This window comes from Pogona vitticeps, chromosome 4 (assembly GCF_051106095.1).
Source record: "Pogona vitticeps strain Pit_001003342236 chromosome 4, PviZW2.1, whole genome shotgun sequence".
NCBI classification, from domain to species: domain Eukaryota; kingdom Metazoa; phylum Chordata; class Lepidosauria; order Squamata; family Agamidae; genus Pogona; species Pogona vitticeps.
In genome coordinates this window covers 192,391,834-192,413,854 of record NC_135786.1, presented here as the reverse complement: position 1 = coordinate 192,413,854, position 22,021 = coordinate 192,391,834, and the positions used below count along the sequence as shown (strand labels likewise).

The window sequence follows — 22,021 nt, the reverse complement described above, 5'->3', positions numbered from 1 at the left end:
CCTTCTTAAATGAACAGTGCAAAGAAATAGAGGAAAGTAATAGAAAGCGAAAAAACAGAGATCTATTCAAGAAAATTGGAGAATGTTAAAGGAACATTTCGTGCGAAGATGGACATGACAAAGGACAAAAATGGTAGAGACCTCACAGAAACAGAAGACATCAAGGAAAGATGGCAAGAATACACAGAGGAATTACTGTACATCAGAAAGATCTGGATTTCCCGGACAACCCAGATAGTGTGGTTGCTGACCTTGAGCCAGACATCCTGGAGAGCGAAGTCAAGTGGGCCTTAGAAAGCATGGCAAGCAACAAGGCCAGTGGAAGTGATGGCATTCCAGTGGAACTATTTAAAATCTTAAAAGATGACACTCTTAAGGTGCTGCACTCAATATGCCAGCAAGTTTGGAAAACTGAACAGTTGCCAGAGGATTGGAAAAGAAGGGGAAGATATGGAGGCAGTGACGGATTTTACTTTCTTGGGCTCCATGATCACTTCAGATGGTGACAGCAGCCCCAAAATTAAAAGACGCCTGCTTCTTGGGAGGAAAGTGATGACAAACCTTGACAGCATCTTAAAAAGCAGAGAAATCACCTTGCCGACAAAGGTCCACATAGTCAAAGCTATGGTTTTTCCAGTAGCAATGTATGGAAGTGAGAGCTGAACCATAAAGAAGGCTGACTGCTGAAGAATTGATGCTTTTGAATTGTGGTGCTGGAAGAGACTCTTGAGAGTCCCCTGGACTGCAGGGAGAACAAACATATCGATTTTGAAGGACATCAACCCTGAGTGCTCACTGGAAGGACAGATCTTGAAGCTGAGGCTCCAATATTTTGGCCATCTCATGAGAAGAGAAAACTCCCTGGAAAAGCCCCTGATGTTGGGAAAGTGTGAAGGCAAGAGGAGAATGGGATGTCAGAGGATGAGATGGATGGACAGTGTCATCAAGGCTACCAACATAAATTTGACCCAACTCCAGGAGGTAGTAGAAGACAGGAGGGCCTGGCATGCTCTGGTCCAGGGGTCACAAAGAGTCGGACATGACTTAATGACTAAACAACAAAGAACATTTGTGTCTTAGTATGACATTCAGTCCTCCAGATTTCCTTTAGGTCTTGTATATAGGATGTGATCAATGAGTAGAGTCCACATTATCTTCATAAATCCTCATCCTCCCTAGGTCATATGGAATCAAAAATAATGGCCACATTCACATTTTTGCTAGTACAGTACTGAGAATCTGGTAGCAACCATACTGTATATTGTTGAAAGAAATTATGTATCTTAGAGTTTCTTCTGAAAAAACAACCTAGTCAATATCCCTTCAATAGTCTTTGCATTACAGAGGTTATGCAGGTGTGGATTGCCTTTCTTACTTGCTTTAGAGGCAGAGCTATCCAAATAATTTCATGCTTGGTCCTCTTTTAGTACAGAGGAGCATCCCATTAATTTTAGCTCTGCTTCAAGGGAGCTCTTTCACAGCTTCTGCTCTGGGAGCCTGTTGTGATAGGCGAGCAGCTTCAGCATCTGTTTATCTGAAAGTTTATCTGATCCCAGGAAGGAGATCATCTGCTATATGCACCATGGAGGAGCAACGAGAACTGCCCACAGAGAAAGTGATTATTTTTTAAACAGGAAAAGGTTTATTTTTTCTCTCCAGATTCTTTTTTCAACTAGTCCTTTCACAGGAAATGAGGCTTCCTTAGAAAATTACTTGCTCAAATTCATGGGACATTTTTGAGTTCCATTTGTGGCTCCAGGAGGATGCTGGTTATCATTTATTATGATATCATGTCTAAAGGTTTCATCTTGTAGATGTTTACTCAAAATGAGATTTGCTAAGCTCAGTGGGGTCTTATATCCAGGTAACTATTCAAAGGATTTCAATGTTAAGAATAGCAAATTTGACTGTAACACCACAATGCTTTTTTAAAGATATTAGAATAAATAGTAATGTGTTCTTTGTATCTTATAAACCCATCTTGTGAATCTGTATTACAGTAGCAATACAAACTGTTTATTTTGTGTGTTTCAGCATGTGCCAGATGTTGAAAACAATGCATTAAAATAACTTCAGGGTCCTTATTATAGTACCATGAAACATAATAGCTCAACTTTAGTTCCACAGCATATGCTGGTATAGAGGAAATGACATTACCTGCAATGGAGCAGCCCAACAGCTGAGTGGGAAGTCTTTGCTCAGATTGCTAGAGTCCCCACTGCAGTCCTTCATTGTACACAAGTTGGGTAGCTTGGTACATGACCCAGGCTTATGTGCAATGAAGGACCATACTGCAGACTCTAATTAGAAGCTGCTAATTAAAGATTCCTTGTTTGGATGCTGGGTCGCACTGCTGCAGGTACTGTCACTTCCCCACACTGGTGGGAGTAACATGAGGATTTTGCTGAATAGAACAGTTGGATTTCCCTCCAAAATATGCTTTACTTTTGGGTCAACCTGTCCTTTGCATATTTGAAAAAGTGCAGAAAATATTACTGCACTAGTATTGCAAACATTTCTCCCAGTGATTTATTGTTTGCATTCTCCATTACAGAGAGACCCTATACTAGCTAAACAGCTCTTTAATAGTTTATTTAGTGGAATTCTGGAAGAAATGAAAAAAATTAAATCTCACGCTGAGAAGAACAGTATCATCCAGCAGCTGGTGCAGAACTTCAACCATTTTTTGACTACATCTGTGTTGTATTTCCCTCCGTTCATAGCCTGCATCCAGGTATTACTTTGTATGTTTTTAAGAATTCATGTTCTTGGTTTTCTTTTTATATCTTACGGGCAATGAAGACAAAGTCAAAATGATTCAAGATGGCACCATTCTTAATTTGTATTTGCTGATCTTTACCTAGTGATATGCTAGTTCTTTCTGCCACAAATATTAACACAATATACAGTGAGCTAATATCTTTACAGATATGTCCTCTTTTTGTTTTGAAAGGCAGAAACTTGAAGGGCCAAACATTGTGTTCCTAAAATGCTCACCGTAGTTTAATGAAGGCTGCATGCCCATAATTTAAAATCTGCTTTCTGAGCTGAAGTTTAGGAATGTCCTTAAAGCTTGTTAACCCTAAGTTATAGTTGAAAGGAATGAAAATAGAAGTCCAAAAATTCTGAAGTGCCAGGGAGAACTGTCATTGAAATGCAATCCCACAATCTGTTCCATGTCATTATGGCTAGAATTGTAAACACATTGCAGACTAAATCCTATTGGATTTAAAAGGATTTACATCTGGGTAAATGTATTTAGGATTACACTGTAAATCATAGATAGTTGGTGGGAGATAACAACTTTTCTTCTTCTTTCATAGAATCTTATTCTTGCACATAGATCAGGCAGGGTAGAAAACAGATTTTTACTCCAGCATTCACTGTGGATTGCTCTGTTCATGGAAATAGCCCAAGATTACTCACAGAAATGAAAGTGGAAAGTTTAATATGTATTTGATACTAGGAGTCCTTCGTGATTTGGAAGCCCTGCAATGTAAAACCTCCTGTACCTGGAGACTTCCAGGAGCAGAATCAATATTTATATTCAGGGGAAAAAGTACACTTGGGTGGGACATCCTGAGAGGCTGCCATCATAACTCCTCCTTTCTCTAGCTCAAAACCCTATGTCCCTATCTAAAACTCCTGCTGCTGCTGAGTCTCTTATCTTTTGTGACTCCGCCTTTTCAGCACTAGCATATGAATATTCATGACCTGGGCGGATGACACAGCTGCAAAAATTGTCTGCAGCAGAGGCGGGATGGAATTCATACAATGCTCCCTAGATATAGATGCAGATTGATTTGCTTGCCTATATTAAAATTACTTGATGATTTCATTTGGAGTTCCCGGAGTATGAATAGTTATTTCTTCAGAGATCTGTTTTAGAACAGGATATCATCAGGAAGATCTTCCATCACTCAGAGCACTAGGTGCATTCTTTGACAAAATAACAGAGTTCTGAAGCACTGGCACTTTATAAATTCTTTGCATTTCACTATGATATCTGAAACCTCTGTTCCCAAGATGTGAGAATGTAAGGTAGATTGATACCTGTCCCACTTCCCAGAAAGAAAGAAAGAAAGAAAGAAAGAAAGAAAGAAAATTCTAGCCAGAATCAGGAGTTTCTAACTTGGTATCTTCTTTTAATAATAGTGATCAAAACCCTGTTGGTGTTTGGAAACTGAAGAGGTTAGCATAAAGTGCTGCAGATAGTGCTCAGTCGTATGCCTGACTGCACAGTGGAGATGATCCTCAGTAGCTCATAAATTAGGAGCAATTAGTGGTGTCAAATTGTACAAATCTTATGTGGAGATCATTTGGATTCCAGTAAACATCTGTCATAGGTTTATTTAGCTGAAGGAGTTCTTTGTGCCACTACCTAAATTATTTGGTTGCATGAAAACCCTCTATCCTCTGTAACTTTCCCAACAATTTACTGATGACTTTATGTAACAGTGTGGTGCCCTTTCTGCCCTTCCTCACCTTTGGCAACCAAAAATGTGTTGTCAGATTAAGGAAATGCGCTGGATATATGTTATTCTATATCTCAATAGCTAATTATGATTTTGGTATAACAGGAAATGAGCTACCAGCACAAAGAGCTTTTGGACCTCAGCTCTTCTACTGTGAGTGCTAGCTGCTTAGCAAGTTTACAGCAACCGGTGGGTATCTTGCTGCTTGAACAAGCTTTAGTTCACATTTCCCCTGAGGAAGGGAAGGAGCCACCCTCCAAACGAATGCGTGGGAAGATTCCACTATCACCCGATGTGACCAGATGGATTGAACTTGCCAAGTATGTTTTTCCTGAGAAGGATCCTGTATATGTTTGCTCTGCCTTGCCCTGTTAATCTATTCTATACAAGTTAATAATACTTATCAAATTGATTTGTCTTTGATTTAATTACTATATGGTTATTGGCAGGTGATAGTAATCTATAGAATTACAGTGAACTGCTCAGAGAATCTCCCCAGAGATACATTTCCATATGTTTCCAAAGAGCTAGCCATGTTAATCTATTTCTGAACACTGGCAAAATTAAAGTTGGAGGCTGAAGGAGAGAGAACAGCAAACAAAATATTGTGTCACCTTAAAGACTAACTTTTTTTCAAAGTATGAGCTTTTTTCAGTGAAAATCTACTTCCTCAGACATACTGCTTATGCAATGTCCCATTTATTTATACATATCCCCATGGTGGTGGGAGTCATAGGGATGAGATGATCAAAATGGTGATTATCAGGTAGATTTAGCTGTCACAGAATTTTTAATATTCACTTCTTAGGGCAGAGGTCAGAATATCTCAGGAAGGCAGCTATTTTCTACACATATTACAGATAATTGCATTATTAATATATTTGTGTTATGAAGCACAATTTAAGCCCTTAAGCTATGAAACACAATTTAAACCCTTTGACTTATGTCACCTATCGCTGCAGAAAGAAAGATTCTTCAGAAAATCCTCCTGAGGGTCAAAGAAAGAAATTAGATTTCTTTATTGGATGCTTTCCCCACTGTGGTCAGGAGATAATTAAGAAGAAGCATAATTTGCCACATGTGGATGGAGCACAAGACCATTCATAGTCTTTTAACATCCCAGTACCCTCATCAAAGAGGTAGAAAAAGGAAAGGCTCACATGAGCAAATTGGATTACAGACAATAATAATCCAGCACTAAATTTTACATATCCCTTGCCATAAATCTTTCTGCTGAATACCAGAAAGAATTACTAGAGTAAATGAAAAAAAAAATCTCTGGAGATGTCTGTTACCAGAATCTTCGTAGACACAGCACAACATTCTCAACCAGGTTCCTTCTATGTACTACCCAAACTACACAAACCAGATAACCCAGAACAAACCAAGTCCATTGTCTATAGCCAAGCTCTGTAATATGGATTTCCTCAGAACCACATAAACTGGACATTCATGGATTTAGCACAGACATTTCTTAAACAACAGTGGTCATTCAACATGGTGAAAAAGGATAATAGAGCTAGCACCCGGGAATTGACAGACCTGGTACCCAGATACGTTGTCATTGTTTAATCGTGTCTGACTCTTTGTGACTCCATGGACCAGAGCACGCTGGGCCCTCCTATCTTCCACTGCCTCCTGGAGTTGGGTGAAATTCATATTGGTTGCTTTGATGACACTGTCCAACCATCTCATCCTCTGTCGTCCCCTTCTCCTTTTGCCTTCACACTTTCCTAACATCAAGGTCTTTTCCAGGTACAGTCATGGTCAAAAATATTGGCACCTTGCAGTTCTGTCAAAAAATGCAAGCCTTCTCTCAGAAAATTGTTGCAGTTGCAAATGTTGTGGTACTCACATGTTCATTTCTTTATTGTGCGTTGGAACAACACACACAAAAAAAAAAAAAACCAGAAAAGTTCGTATCTGATGACTCCTATTCCCATGGGGATATATATAAAGAGTATAGCTGCATTCCTTGTGTCAGAAAAGCTACATTTTGATCCATGACAGCTCATGCTGAAATAAGTCTCTTATTCTTTAAAGTTCCACAATATGTTGCTTTTGGCTGGGTTTTTTTTCCTTTACTTTTTCCTACAGTTCTATATGTTGTAATTCTAATCAACTGTATAAAGAAAACAGTAAGTAGTATTTAGATGGCTAGGCATTTAGGTCATATATGGACTTATTTACCGTATTTTTCCATGTATAAAACAACACTTTTAACTTGGTTAATTAGACAAAAAAATTGAGGGTCGTTTTATACACGGAAGGCAGCCGCTTTCCCTGCCTTTTGCGAAACCACAGGGTAAAGCAGCAGTGAAAGGGCGGCAGGATTGCACCCCGTTGATCTTGAAGCAGCCATGAAAGGGCTTCAGGACCAAAGGGGTGTGATCGTGCAAATTTTCTAATTGGGGGTTAGAAAAGGGGGGGTCGTCTTATTCATTGGGTCATCTTATAAAAAGAAAAATACGGTAATCAGCTTTCAGTAGTGATGCTGCATTAGAAGCAGTGTGATACCATGAAGTGGTGAACTAAGGCTGAAAGGAGAAACAAAAGAATGAGTTGAAAGGCCAAATTGATAAGTGGAGAACGGTTAAGAACTGAACTTCCTGCTACACTGAGATCCTTTCTTATTCCTGGACTTCAAGCCTTTGATTCTTGCTAGTTTTTGAAAAATGAAATAGATCTTTTAAAGATCCTTTACTGATGGTGATGCCGACAGAACATACAGCCTGGACTGCATGTTGTTCACAAGGCCACCATGACAGCCTCTCTGCAACATCATTCCTAATATTTGCCAGATTTCCTTGTAATAATCATTGTGTCTTAGCACTAGCATCCTTCATATATTTATAAAAATAAATATACAGACAACTTATGTTCTTGAATCACTTCTTTTCTTCTATGATAACCTCATTTTAAGAACGTAGGGATCATTTTGATAATCAGAAGCTAGAGTAAAAAGTGCCATTGACAATTTCCCTCACACTTTCTAGGCTTTATCGATCCATTGGAGAGTATGATGTTCTGCAGGGAATTTTCAGTGGAAAGATTGGTACTAAGGAAATTACTCAGAAGGCTTTAATAGCTGAAGCAAAAAGCGATTATGCTGAAGCTGCTAAGCATTATGATGAGGTAAAGTTATATCTGAAAAAAAAGTAATTGTTCAGTCTGCTGATGGATTTTCAAGACGTTCTCCAAATCATAGCTTCTTCTTTGATCATAAAAACTATCTTAGGCACCCAGCAGTTAAGATCTAGCCAGGGGGGCCTTTTGAAAGAGCCGTCCCTTAAGGAGGTAAGAGGGACGGCTTGTAGACAAAGGGCCTTTTCGGCAGCTGCCCCCAGACTATGGAATGCCCTCCCGATTGAGATTCATCTGGTGCCGACACTGATGACATTTCTGTGCCAGGTCAAAACCTTCCTGTTCCAGAAGGCTTTTAATTGAAATAATATTAGCTGTGGGTCTGATGGCAATTTTATATATATATTAATTGTATTTTAATTGTTACGATTTTTTATTGTATTTTGAATATTGTAAGCCGCCCAGAGACCTTTGGGTAGTGTGGGCGGCATAGATAGATAGATAGATAGATAGATAGATAGATAGATAGATAGATAGATAGATAGATAGATAGATAGATAGATAGATAGACAGATAGACAGACAGACAGACAGACAGACAGACAGACAGATAGATAGATAGATAGATAGATAGATAGATAGATAGATAGATAGATAGATAGATAGATAGATAGATAGATAGATAGATAGATAGATAGATAGATAGATAGATATAGATAACTATCTGCTGCTCCTTAAAATTCTGAAAGGCTACTGCTAGTCACATTATAGGCAGTACCTGAACTAGATGGACTAATGGGCTCAGTGGATATGAGACAACTTTCTATGTTCCTGCCTTTCATTTGCATAGGAAAAAATATTATTTTAGAAAGGAAAATTAGCTGTGAATTCTGTGAATGTATTAAAATAATTACTAAATAAATACTTGTCAGTCATTTGAGATTTATCTTGGCCTTTACAGGCACTCTCCACTCAAGACTGGCCAGAGGGAGAACCCACAGAAGCAGAAAAGGATTTTTGGGAACTTGCTTCTCTTGAATGCTACAACTGCCTAACGGAATGGAAGTCTCTAGAATACTGTTCAACTGTTAACATTGATAATGAACAACCCCCAGATCTAAACAAAACATGGAGTGATCCATTTTATCAGGTTTTCACATTTATCTATGCATATACATTTTCTTCTGTGTATCAGTTATACTAAGTTGCTACAGCATGACTTTTTTTGAGTTATAGGACCAAACTACTGCATTATTTATTCCTACATCTCTTTGTGTTTTCTGTACAGGTCAAACAGCACCTGCTAGTTTGTGTGTGGATTTTGATCATGCAAATAGTGTTCATATATAAATAATGAAAAACTGCCCCACTTGTTGCTGACAAACTGTGGCCCATCTCCCTCCTTGACTGCTGTCTTTCAGTGTTCAAAATTGTTAGGAAACCATGGGCAGGTATCTTACCTAATGCCCTTATGCTGTTAGGAGAACTTTAAACTTACTAGTAGACTTGTGTAGTAGAATCTGGTGCCTTTGGAGATGGAAAGTTATTTTACACTTTAATGTACATATTTGACATAATTTGATTTTATCATTCATAATCCCATAATGGCCTTTACAAACATATGAAGTAATTTCAATTTCCCTCCACTTTAGGAAACCTATCTGCCATATATTATTCGCAGTAAGCTGAAACTTCTTCTTCATGGAGAAAGTGACCAATCTTTACTGACATTTATTGATGAGGCTATGAAAACAGAACAGAAGAAAGCCCTTATAGAGATGTACTACAGTCAAGATTTGAGTCTTCTTTACATTTTGCAGGATGATTTTGACAGAGCCAAGTACTATGTTAACAACGCTATGCAGGTGTTCATGCAGGTAATTATCATGCATTTTCTGATGTGAATGTTTACATTTAGGAAACATGGTGTGAAATGATATTAGCTCAATTTTAGCACTTTTGGCCATTGTGGAGGATTATGTCACTGAAAGGCTCATCTCCTTGATGTAGATAGATGGGGTTTGTGTGTGGAAAAGAAAAAAAATGTAGCACACAGAAGAAAGAACTGGTGGTTGGATAGAAATTGCTGGTTTTTCTTCTTCATAGAACTATTCAAATATTGATTCGCTGTTGCATCAGAGTCGGCTTACCAAGCTGCAGTCTGTTCAGGCTTTGACAGAAATACAGGACTTCATTAACTTTATCAGCAAACCAAGTAAGTCCTCTGCCCCCCCACCCTCACAAATGTAATCCTTTCATATACCATTCCAGTAAACCTATGTGTTTACAATAATTCATCTCCAGGTCAGGGGTAGTAATGTTTGTTTCTCCCCAAAATAAGTATGTCTCTTTCATTTGATGCATAAAATAATCCTGAATGTCACTTTTTCATGACAATCTCTGTTGTTTAGCCTGTGTTTTTTCTCCTAATTAAAGAGTGACCTTGATAATTAGTCCTGATCCAGAGATACACATGGCATTGTGCTTTGTTTATTAAACTACTACTCGTTTTTACTGCCATCAGAAGATGCTTTTGAAATCCAGGAATCAGATAGGAGCAACTTCCAGATTTGGAATATAACAGTTAATTATAAGTTAACACGTGATACCAAGTTATAAAAAGGCTTGCTGAATAAGAGTATACAGTACTTAACGATATATGGGGAGACTTTATAGAATTTGTATAAATAAAAGAGAATGGACAGTTACCTACACAAGAAACATTACAATTTTGGAAGGAATAGAGGGCTGACAAATACTAATTATATCGGAAATATCCAAATTGGTCCCAAAGATGGGGTGCACTAAGTTTTATATATTTTTTATTTTGAATAAATGTTGTTATATTTTGCTTCATATTGTGTTATATGTTATATATTAATAAAATATAAAAAAGAAGCAACTTCCAGTGAGCAGTGGAGCTGATGTTTATAGAGTCATATACAGTTTGAAAATTAGTGATTGGCCATGCTAGTTGTCCTGAATTTAAACATGTATGCGTAGTTCATACTCTTGACGGTCTAGTTAAAATATAATTTTGTAAATGTTTTGTGAATTCTACCTCTTAATAGCTGTCTTCCTGTTAAATGGTTCTTAGGTAATATAGCTTCTCAAGCTTCCCTTAAGAGACTTTTCAGTATTTGGACAAGCAGATATCCTGATACCAGAATGGATCCAATGAACATTTGGGATGATATTATCACAAACAGGTAAAAAAAATGCTGATCTCAGTCATTGTTAAACACCAAGAATATCACCTCTTTCCAATGAAATGATTCCATCTTAACAACAAACTCAGATGAAGTGTCCGTTATCAGCTTGGGAGCAAAGTGGGGCTAGTCTACAGTAAGACAATGATTTGTGTACAGTACTAGTGGCCATAGTCCTAGTGGTAGAGTGCCTTACCCAGTAATTTTGGGGTGAGGCACCCCCTGTATGGACTGTAGTCTGCCCCTGGGTTTCTGCACAGCAACTACAGGTTCCATAGTTGCATAGCAGTATCTTATGTGAGTCAGTTTGGTTTTAAAAATGATTTCTAAAATGCGACAGTAGTGTTGCATTCATCATTCTATGAAAAAATGAAATGCAGTAGAACAAATCTCTTCATTATCTGGAGATGCAAATTCCAGATTTTCATAGAACTTAAAGACAGAAACTTCTGTGTTCCTAGTTATATTTGTGAGTAACAAATGCTTGTGAGAACATGCTTCTTAACCAATTACAGCTATGACGTGGGGTTCAATCCAAGGTAGCTGGTTCAAGGCTCACTCAGCCTTCCTTCTTTCAGATGTTGGTAAAATGAGTACCCTAGCTCGTGGGGGGGGCAATGTGTAGCCTGCATAATTAACTTGTAAACTGCCCAGAGAGTGTTTTAAGTGCCATGGGGTGGTATATAAGCAGCCTACTTTACTTTTTGTTTTTTTGTTGTCTAATAAGATTATTATTTGTTAAGCTCATGTTAGAGTAAGGTGAAGCATGACTGACTAAACTGTTACGTCTACACTGAAGAGCTTGGACTAATAACAGTTATTACAACACAATAACATTTAGGGTACCTTTAAGGACAAATGACCTTTCCAGTTCTAATTTTTGTTCTGCTTTCATTGTGTTTCTTCTTATTGTTGCAGATGTTTCTTTCTCAACAAAATTCAAGAAAGACTCCCTAATACTCATCTGGATGACAGTATGGATGTGGATGGTGATGGAGATGCTAGTTCCAAAATGGAAGTAGGAGACGAGAAGCAAAACACACACTTCATGATTACAAATTGCAAATTTAACATGAAAATGAAGATGATTGAGAGTGCCAGGAAACAGGTCTTTGTCTTATTCCTTATCCCTTAATCCATCATCCTACACATTAAAAATGCAGGAATAAGATTTGAATAAGATACAAAAAACCCACTGTATTTTGTGTGCTTTGTGATACCTGGCTTTATCAAACCTTGCACTTTACAGCATGTGACACATTTAAAAGACAGAGGATGACTTACTATGTACCTTGCCAGTGCGGTATTATACTGTTATTTACACTTTCACATTGCATTTGGGATTCTTTAAAGTTATTTGAATTGCACACATAGCTTGTGCATGGAGCACTATGCACACTTCTAGTGCTTATTGTACGGTGTAAATGAGAAACACACAAATCTCTAGGTGCAGTTTTATTTTGTTTTCTTTTGCTCTTATGGTTCTACCATTCTTCTATTTAGTTGCAGATTTCAGTGATACTTTATACTTGACTAATATAACTGAGAGGCAAAGCTAAACATAAGGACATTCTCAACTATAGTAGCAGTTCAGGTATAATATCATTACCTGTATCAGACACCAGGCTTAGGCACCGCTTGCATTGAGTGAAACATCTTTATTCCTGAAAGTTGGATTAAGTTACTTACCTGCATTGGGATAAAACTTATGAAAGATTACAATTAAAAAAAAAACATTGGCTGAGTATAGCAATTCACAACTAGAGCAGGCCTATAGAATCAGCAGGGATTTGGAGAGCCAATTCCTATGTAAGTTCCATTTATTCAAATGTCACTACTCAAGTTGCAACTTACTAAGGAGCAGAATTTTAGCCCATGATGCTTGTGTTTGTGTGTGTGTGTCCACAGGACTTTTAAAAAATTGTACTTAAGCTTCTTCTGAAAACCTTATTAACAGAGAGGGATGGTCCATTTTGCAGCCTGGCTCCCTGTACTGCCACTTTGCTTTTCCAACTTTAGATTCAAGATAGGCGCTCAGTCTTCATGTATTTTGTAATATTAAATTGATTTCCCCCTTTTGAACTCTATTAAATGCAGAACAGCTTCTCAGTAGCCATGAAACTTCTTAAGGACCTGCACAGAGATTCTAAGACCAGAGAGGACTGGCTAGTGAGATGGAACCACAGCTATTGCCGCTATAGCCACAGTCGGAGCCGGAGCCAGAGCAGCCCTGAACAGATCCTTACAGTACTCAAAACAGTATCTCTGCTAGGTATGTGTTTTGTGTAGGTTTTACTCAGGTGTAAGGTAATGCGAACTTAAAAATAGTCATGCTGGATCAGACCAAAAGCCTGTCTAGTCCAGCTTTGTTTTCCCACTGGTCAACCAGTTGCCCATGGAAAGCTCAGAAGCAGGATTTGAAAGCAAAAGGACATTTTCATTCCTTTTCCCAGCAGCTGCTATTGCATACGGCTTGGCATGCTAACAGTACTATTTAGCCATTGTGACTGGTAGTTGTCGACAGGCTTGCCCTTGATGAATTTATTTAACTTCTTTCTAAAGCTGTCTGAGTTGGCATCTTGCGGCAGCGAATTCCACAGCTTAACAGATTGTCCTGAACCAGATAGCATTTGACTTAATTGAGTGATTTTGGGTTCTAGGATTATGGCTTGTTCACGCAATTTGTTGTTTTATAAGCTCTCTCATTGTCACTACTTTGTGCAGTTTTTGTAAGCTAGAAAATGTTTCTTCCTGAGGCTATCGTAGCAGCTCCCTAATCATTGCAGCGGTCCTTTTCTGTGCTCACCTGGGGCGAAGAAAGAATCCTCTGTTGTCTTTTCTTGGTATATAGTGCTTGTATCTGAATACTAATTTTATATCATTTTTGACCCAACAGAATCTGACACTGTAAACAATGATGCACTAGCCATCCGCAACCAAAGTCTGCTTCTGGGTACCACTTTCCATATTATGGCCAAGGCCCTTTCGAAGGATCCAGGATCTCTTGACAAAATTGATAAAGAAAAGTCTATCAAAGTCCTAGCACTTTCATGTGAAAGGCCTGACAATATTGAAAAGGTAGTTTTCTCTCCCCTTCAAAGTATGTTTCTGATCAAGCAATTAGAAATACAACTGGATTTTCTTTGTCCTAAACCAAAGAGGACAGGGAAGTAAACATTACCCACAACTTCAGTAAAGTTTATTATTCTGTTTCCCTGAAAATAAGACCTAACGTGAAAATAAGCCCTAGTATGATTTTTCAGGATGCTTGTAATATAAGTCCTACACCCAAAATAAGACCCAGTTAAGTTAAACCCTGCCCTCCACCATTGTGCAGCAACCAGAAGGTCACATGACTGTATTTGAATAAATCTAGATTGTTGTACATGGAAAAAAAACATCCCCTGCAAATAAGCCCTAATGCATTTTTGGAGCAAAAATTATTTTCGAGGAAGCATGATATTTTCCTAGATGAAGAACAGCATTAGGATAAATGTTCTTATTGCAGTAGATACCATAAGTTAAATGAATGCACTTCAGGAAGGAGTATTTCAGTATTTACATCCTTTGCTTTGGTGGTAGTTGGTGCTATTGAATGATCTCAAGCTGTTGATTTAGAGGAGGATTAAAAAAGCTTTGCTACCGGTGAATAGATGATGGCTACAAAAAGAAAGGTATACGGCCTTCCCTAAGTTTTGTGGGTAGGAGTAAGTGTGCAGAGAAGTTATGTTTCCTTCATTAAAAGTTCTCCTGCTTCAGATCTCAAATGCTCTTGTTTCTTACAGTCTTCTTTTCCTTGAGTCTTGCATACTTTCTGTCTTAAGTGTCTGAATCAAAAACACTTTGCATCCTTGTTTAAGGGATGATAAATAACCTTTTCATTCTTATATAATGTTTAAATATGGTTGTTGTGGATTTTTCGGGCTCTTTGGCCATGTTCTGAAGGTTGTTCTTCCTGACATTTCACCAGTCTCTGTCCATGCTCTTGAGTATTTATAGCTGTGGGGACAGCTTTTGTCCTTTTCAGACTTTCTTCTTCAACTGCACAGGGGAGCCATTGAAATCCATAAACAACAGCATAGCTTCAACAAAAAAGAGGAAAGTCTGAAACTGAACAAGGCCTGGCTTCCAGCACTGGAAAATACAGCCTGCAGAAGATCAACGAACTCTACCCAGCCACAAGGACCAGGGATCATTGCACAAAAAAGACCTGCTGAAGACACCCATCAACCACAGTGACAGATAATCTCTCCCACTTATCACAACAATACATCCACAACTAAAACACACTGATCATCCTATCTTCTCAAAAGGACAAAAGCTGTCTCCACAGCTATAAATACTCAGCTAGCCAACAAACAGCAACAGAGCATGGACAGAGTTCCTACTCCAGTCCTCTGAAGATGCCAGCCACAGAGACTGGCGAAACGTCAGGAAGAACAACCTTCAGAACACAGCCAAAGAGCCCGAAAAACCCACAACAACCATCAGATCCTGGCCGTGAAAGCCTTCAAAAATACAGTGTTTAAATAATTTAGCCATCCGTATGGATCTAATGTGTTGCTGTTTCAGCTTATAGCAGGCTTAAACAAAAGAGCTTTCCAGTGTTTCATTAAAGCTGCAAAGAATGCTGAAGAAGAACTACAGTCCATATCATCTGACCACATAGATATAAATGGTGTCATAACTGCTTATATGACATTAGCCAATTTCTGTGATAGTCATCTCCGTAAAGAGGAAGAAAGTTCAGCAGGTAAGTTAACAGATGGGTTGTGGCCTTGAAGATGAGTGATGGGATGCAATTGAAAGACAAAAGGATAGTATTCTGTTTTGACATAGTGACTTAACTATCGGCTAAGTGATGGTTTTGCATTTTGAAAACTGATATACCGTACAAGATGACTTTTTTGGCCCCAAAAACATGCCTCCAAGTGGGGGGGTCGTCTTGTACGCCAGGTGCACTTAATTTGGGCCAGGAAGGAGGTGCCGCCGCTGCCGCCGCCACTGAGTAAGTGATGCAGGGCCGCACCGGCCGGAGAGGAAGGCAGGCGGGCAGGCAGGCGGTCCGTCCGGAGGGAGGAAGGGAAGCAAAGCCGGCCATGCCTGAGCGGCCAGAGCCCACTGCCCCACGCCGCTGAGCCTGCTCGCCCACACGCCACCAGAGAGCTGCTTCTCCTTCCCCTCCTCCTCCTCCGCCTGCTTCCCTTCTCGCCCTTGCCCCAAAAACATGCCTCCAAGTGGGGGGGGTCGTCTAATACGCCCAGTCACCTTGTACGGCGGCAAATATGGTATGTTGAGAGCTTGTTTATGCAACATAAGTTGACTATTAAGTTCCATATTTACTCTGGCATAGTAAGTAACTAGTATTTTTCTTCCCTTCAAAGGGACCGTAAATTTAACCAATGATGGTTTTACAACATCAAAAAGTAATGTTAGTTGATCTGGAGATGCTTGGATTGACAATTGCTTAGAATTAAAGAAACTGACCCAGAAATAGCAGTGACAGAAATAGTTTTATTAGTGAAAATGGTTATGTGGACCCACCTCCTTAAGCTGTGGAATAGCTCCAAAATCTACCATGGAGATCTGGGAAATTTTCTGGAGTAGATTTTCAAGAAACATCAAATGTAACCCTCCTAGATCTAGTCACCATTCCATTAGGCAGCAGAAAAACACCATTGAGTCCAGGCAGTTTTTTTAAAAAACAATCAATTTCCATAGAATATGGTTGCATCTGTAAATTGTGGAAATGCTAAAGACATCATTGGTTTTTTGAACATCATTCTTGCCAGCCTAATACTAATGAGAAATAAGTCTGTTTTCTTATGGGAAGAAGCTGATAATATCTGTACAGACAAAATGTGGAAGGCAAGAGAACCACATTGTTACAATCAAGTAAGTGTTCAACAAAGGAAAAACCAAGCAAGGATTTTCTTGTGTATAAGCTTTGACAAGGTAGTCTATTTAATGTATAAAGAATGATTTTATCAATAGTATGGATTATAACTCTATCTGGTGTATTTTTGTGTTTTGTCAGATATAGATGCTGTGGATTTGCAGATATTCCCAGGCATTGTAGTGGAGAAAGTAATAAAAGCTTTAAAAATGAATTCAGAAGAAGCTAGGTTAAAATTTCCCAGACTATTGCAAATAGTAGAGAAGTATCCAAGAGAGACTTCCGGGCTCATGGTGCAAGAGGTGAGTCTTCCTACCTGTGGGGGGAAAAATAAAATTAAAACTAAAAGAAAGAGAAGGTGGACTTTGAAATGATATTGAGTTATTCAGGGCAAATAAAATTTTAAAAAGGATTGAATTTCAGAACATTGTCTCTAAACCGGAAGAATGAGCTATAAAATTGCAAACACTGCTCAGTATAAGTAACTGCAAACCAATGCACAATGGGACAAAAACTCCTGTAATTTCATACATATCCAGACTGGGTATGGTCTGGCAGTGACTGAATTAAGAAAAGAAAACTTGGGTCCACAGTGGACAGCTCAATAGAAATACTGGCCAAGTGTATGACAGCTATGAAAAAGTAATCCTGTTTTGGAGATCATCTCAAAATAGATATTATAAAACCAAGCAGGGTAAAAAAAAAAAGGGAGGGGATGAAAGTTGGCAAAACGCTGGAGCAGTTTCTCCTGAGGAAATGTATTGGTGCTGACAACATCTGAAGACTTGTGTTCCAGTGCTTGGTTGTTTCTTGAATGCTTGTTTCAGTTGCTGCAGAAGTGCAGGTGCAAGCACTAAGCACATCAGCCACTTAACACCTGAGTAGAAAAATCATGCTTATTTCGGATGTATTAAAATATGCTTTGGCTATTTTGCTAATTGGTATAATCCATAAACATTTCCAGGTAAAAATTGCAACAGGAAAAGTACTATTTTACATTGTGATTGCTTCTCTTGAGTTTGGAATGGAGAAATGTCTTGTTTGTCCTTGCTCACATTCACATATCTTCTTATGTTTTACAGATGTCCACTGTTCCCTGTTGGCAGTTTATTGGCTGGATTAGCCAGTTGATGGCAGTGCTTGACAAAGAGGAAGCACGTGCTGTGCAGCCTACAGTGGAAGAGATTGCCAACAATTACCCACAGGCCATAGTGTATCCCTTCATGATCAGCAGCGAAAGTTTTTCATTCCCTGAAACAGTCATTGGTCATAAGAACAAGGAATTTGTAGAAAGGTGATGTTAAAACTGGCTAAAATGTTTTTGGAAGCCTTTCTTGGTGCCAGTTAAACTCAAATAGTTGTAAATACTTGAGATAATATGTACTTTAACATAGGGTTTGTAGGGTTAAGCCGCAGAAGCCTCTGTGCTGCAAGGTCAGAAGACCAGCTGTCGTGAGATCGAATCCACATGACTGAGTGAGCTCCCGTTGCTTGTCCCAGCTCCTGCCAACCTAGCCATTCGAAAGCATTTAAAAATGCAAGTAGATAAATAGGTACCACCAGGGTGGGAAGGTAATGGTGTTCTGTGTCTAGTCACACTGACCACGTGACCACGCAAGATTGTCTATGGACAAAACGCTGGCTCTATGGCTTGGAAACGGAGATGAGCACCGTGCCCTAGAGTCAGACACGACTGGACTAAATGTCAAGGGGAACTTTTACCTTGTACTGGTAGACATGTATATGTACAGCAAGAAATGTAGACATAATTTTGCAGAAAGACAGAGGCAGAGGTTGACTTTTTCTGCCTCGCCCCCATCCACCTTCCTTCCCAGCTCCCGCAGTTACTCAAATGATCCCTAGAGGCTAAAGTGAAAAATAATATTTACAGAAAATCTTATGAAAATACTATGAACAAGGCAGAAGGTGTCTTCACACAACGTTATGTGAACACCCTTTTGTCTTTTTTTTAACCTACCTTTTCAGTATATTTACATTTTCAGGAGTAGAAATCCTATAATTTTTATGCAAATCATAATCTGAAATCTGTAGAAGTCTACAGATTCATTTAAAGGGCAACTTGGCACACACTTACACTGATGTGCATTGACCTGAATCTACATTTAATTAATTTCATTGTACAAAGTTAATTATAAGGGGTTAAAGTTGCACTGATCTCGGTGAGGTACTATGCATCTTCTCCCCAGACATAGGATCCATGGAAGTACATAGGATTGCATTCTTATTGTGACTTAGGCTGCAGTGCTGTACTTCTTCACCTGGGAATAGACCTTATGGGACCTACCGTAGTTTTAATCCTATTCACTGAGATCCCAGTACTATTGTCATATAAATAATTTTTCTGCCACTTCTCCAGTTTGTATCACTTCTTAACTTAAATCTGCTAATTCTTTTGTTCATTCATTGCTGCTGCTAATATTTCAAAAAGAAACTTCTAGGAGGTTTCATAGAAGACTGGTACAATCCTGCAACAATAGTACTTCCCCATAATAAATTAATCATTAAGCAGTATAAGCTTCAAACCTTGTGGTTTCAAAATATACTTGGTCAGGTGATGGAAATCTTAAAAGCAAAAGGCATATTCTTCAAGGATAGAAAAAGGTTGCCACGCAGCCTCTGAAAAATTCAGAATGAAGTCAATTATGAAACAGCTACATTAAAATACAGCAGTTAAAAACATAGATACACGTGGGAAAGGCCAGTGGTTTGTCTGTCACAGTAGATGCTCTGACACCAGCATAACTTTCATGCTAGTGAAAAGAGAAGCTAAATGTGAAAGAAAGGAGGGTGGTCAAAAATACTACTTTGTGGGTAACAAATCTTATCATAAAAAACTTACTTTGACTTGGTCTGGTTTCTAAAATTTCAATTACACCCATCCCCATTAGAAATCAGAAGAGACAGCAAGCCAAAGCATCTATCTAGGGATTGGGACCCCTGTAGACATGTTGCCAGCCCCAGTTATTTTCAGTGTTATATTTGGATGTATTTGGACTTAAATGGATTTTAGTACATATTAGCATTGTAAATATGAACCTGAGTGTTGGTCTTGCCATTCTTTGATGATTTAAGAAATAACAGTGGCTAATAGAAGAGATGAATGTGTTCACCAAGCTGGCATTGCTGTGATGAGTTTTTTGCTGTTTTTCTTTCCCATTGTGATTCCCTGCCTCCCAAATAGGGTGAAAAACAAATTAGATAAAGGACGAGTGGTACAAGAGTTTGTCCATGCCTTGGAGCAGCTTTCCAATCCTGTGATGCTTTTCAAGGTACAATGAACAAAACTTTTGTAAGTGAAGTGATCCAAAGTTTACTGATAAGATCCCTATTTAACATAGGTGGAGCATAATGCTCCACTGGTGTAGTTCCACTCAATCTCAGCTGTGTAAATAGAGACTGCACAGAGTTCCACTTCGAATCGATGAGACTTTCACTTGCACAAGGAGAAACTGGCTACTGTCTGACGCAAGCACCACAAAATGTTAAATTGTTTGTACAATGGACTGTTGCATGAACTGGGATATTAAGGCTATTTTGAGGAGGCAAGGATATTGGCCATTAGAGTCAGTGTTTTCTGTAGTGCTGTTTGAATCTTATAGGCGTGTCAGATTATCAAAATGATTCCTGAAGTTGCATATTGCCAAATTTCCATTAGATTAGCCATTATGTTTAAACTCTTAATTTCTGTACATGGACATGAACACCCTTTTATTGTGGTTTCATAGGATTGGACTGAAGATATTAGAAATGAACTTGGCAAAACAAAAAGAAATAAAAACAAGATTCAGCAATTGTATGATGGAATATACCAGAATTTAGGAAATCTACAAGCTCCAGGTCTTGGCTTGTTCAGAAAGCGATTTGTTCAGGTATTTATTGATACACCAGTTTTAGAGTTGAATATTATTGATATTGCAGTAGGAAAATAAATATATAATGGTAAAATGTATTTTGATCCTGTGTGCTTATGCTTGTCTGTCTGGTAAGTCAACGGGCTTCAAAAGTGAATGTTCTGTTGGGGAGGGTGTTACCCTGTTTCCCCGAAAATAAGCCCTACCCCAAAAATAAGCCTAGTTAAGTGAAACCCCGCCCTCCACCATTGTGCAGAAACCAGAAGATGACATGAGTGTAAAATAAAACATTCCCTGAAAATAAACCCTAATGCGTTTTTTGGAGCAAAAATTAATATAAGACTCTGTCTTATTTTGGGGGAAACACAGTACATGCTGTCAAGTCAGAAGACCTATAATGACCCTAATAGGGGTTCCAAGGTAAGTGATATATTTAAGGAATGGTTTTGTTCCACTTGTTGTTTAGTCGTTAAGTCATGTCCAACTCTTCTTGACCTCATGGACCAGAGCACGCCAGGCCCTCCTTGTCTTCCACTGCCTCCTGGAATTTGGTCAAAGTCATGTTCCACTACTCTAGTGAATTTCCATGGCTGAGCAGGGATTCGAACCTAAGTTTTCTGAGTTCTAGTTTTGTCATACTATCCACTATATCACATTGGTTATCATCTGTTATGACCCAGTAAAATTACCATTCTTCAGATTAACGAAGTGCACTGATTTGGGGTTTTAGTTGGTATTTGAAAGTGATTCTAATTCTAATTTTCCATTCATTATAAAATATTGCATTATAAAATATTTTGTTTCTTCAGAAATTTGGGATGGAATTTGAGAATCATTTTGGAAAAGGAGGTACCAAGCTGCTAAATATGAAAACAGCCGATTTCAATACTATTGTGGAGCCTCTCCTCTCAAAAATGAGGGACTGTCAGAAAGAACCGGGGAATCTGAAGGAGTGTTCCTCTTGGATGAGTGAGTTCAAGCCAGAATTCTTAAGGACTGAACTGGAAATACCTGGTAAGCTTGGCCTTGGATTGAAAGAGAGAAGAAGCGATTGAAAAATATATTGGCTGAAATCCTATGGTACTGATATGCAGAAGACTTGCCTTTTGGTTAAGTTAAGAAATTTCCATAGGCATCATCTGTTGCATGCCAAATTGCATAATAGGCATTACCAATAACATAGTGCTGGCACGCACACAATACTTCTGATTTCCTGTGAGGCATGTTTTCTGCTTACTTTCTGCCATCCAGTGAGCTAGATCTTTGGGATGGTTTTAGTCCATTAAGAAGTAATCTTTTTCCTAGAAGCAAAAGAGCTGGAGATTGGGCTAGGAGATGGTTCCTGCTCCTCTCTGGGAGTACTATTCTCCTCTATAAATAGACACAAGTCCCCGGTGCTGGAACAGCTAGCAGGGGAGATACAGTGGGGTCTCGACTTAAGAACTTAATCCGTATTGGAAGGTGGTTCTCAAGTCGAAAAGTTCTT

At 38.7% G+C, this 22,021-nt stretch overlaps 1 protein-coding gene and 1 long non-coding RNA gene across 3 annotated transcripts in view; one reads left to right on the top strand and one right to left on the bottom strand.

The window, feature by feature from the left end:
• The window catches only part of PRKDC (protein kinase, DNA-activated, catalytic subunit), a 113,167-nt gene that overhangs the window by 72,375 nt on the left and 18,771 nt on the right, over positions 1-22,021 (top strand). Inside the window, exons 62-77 of the mRNA XM_072998915.2 lie at positions 2,555-2,734; positions 4,581-4,795; positions 7,472-7,610; positions 8,520-8,708; positions 9,211-9,435; positions 9,665-9,773; positions 10,656-10,767; positions 11,686-11,875; positions 12,865-13,039; positions 13,664-13,845; positions 15,340-15,520; positions 16,805-16,965; positions 17,746-17,957; positions 19,866-19,953; positions 20,410-20,553; positions 21,345-21,549. Coding sequence (XP_072855016.2) covers positions 2,555-2,734; positions 4,581-4,795; positions 7,472-7,610; positions 8,520-8,708; positions 9,211-9,435; positions 9,665-9,773; positions 10,656-10,767; positions 11,686-11,875; positions 12,865-13,039; positions 13,664-13,845; positions 15,340-15,520; positions 16,805-16,965; positions 17,746-17,957; positions 19,866-19,953; positions 20,410-20,553; positions 21,345-21,549 — 2,707 coding nt within the window. The remainder of the gene's footprint in view (positions 1-2,554; positions 2,735-4,580; positions 4,796-7,471; positions 7,611-8,519; positions 8,709-9,210; positions 9,436-9,664; positions 9,774-10,655; positions 10,768-11,685; positions 11,876-12,864; positions 13,040-13,663; positions 13,846-15,339; positions 15,521-16,804; positions 16,966-17,745; positions 17,958-19,865; positions 19,954-20,409; positions 20,554-21,344; positions 21,550-22,021) is intronic.
• The window catches only part of LOC140706930 (uncharacterized), a 41,597-nt gene continuing 35,837 nt past the window's right edge, over positions 16,262-22,021 (bottom strand). The window contains exon 5 of one of the 2 annotated variants that reach the window (XR_013545378.1): positions 16,262-16,979. This is a non-coding gene — a long non-coding RNA (uncharacterized LOC140706930). Of the gene's footprint in view, positions 16,980-17,709; positions 17,834-22,021 lie in introns of those variants that run through there. The other variant, XR_013545379.1, reaches the window with a different exon arrangement.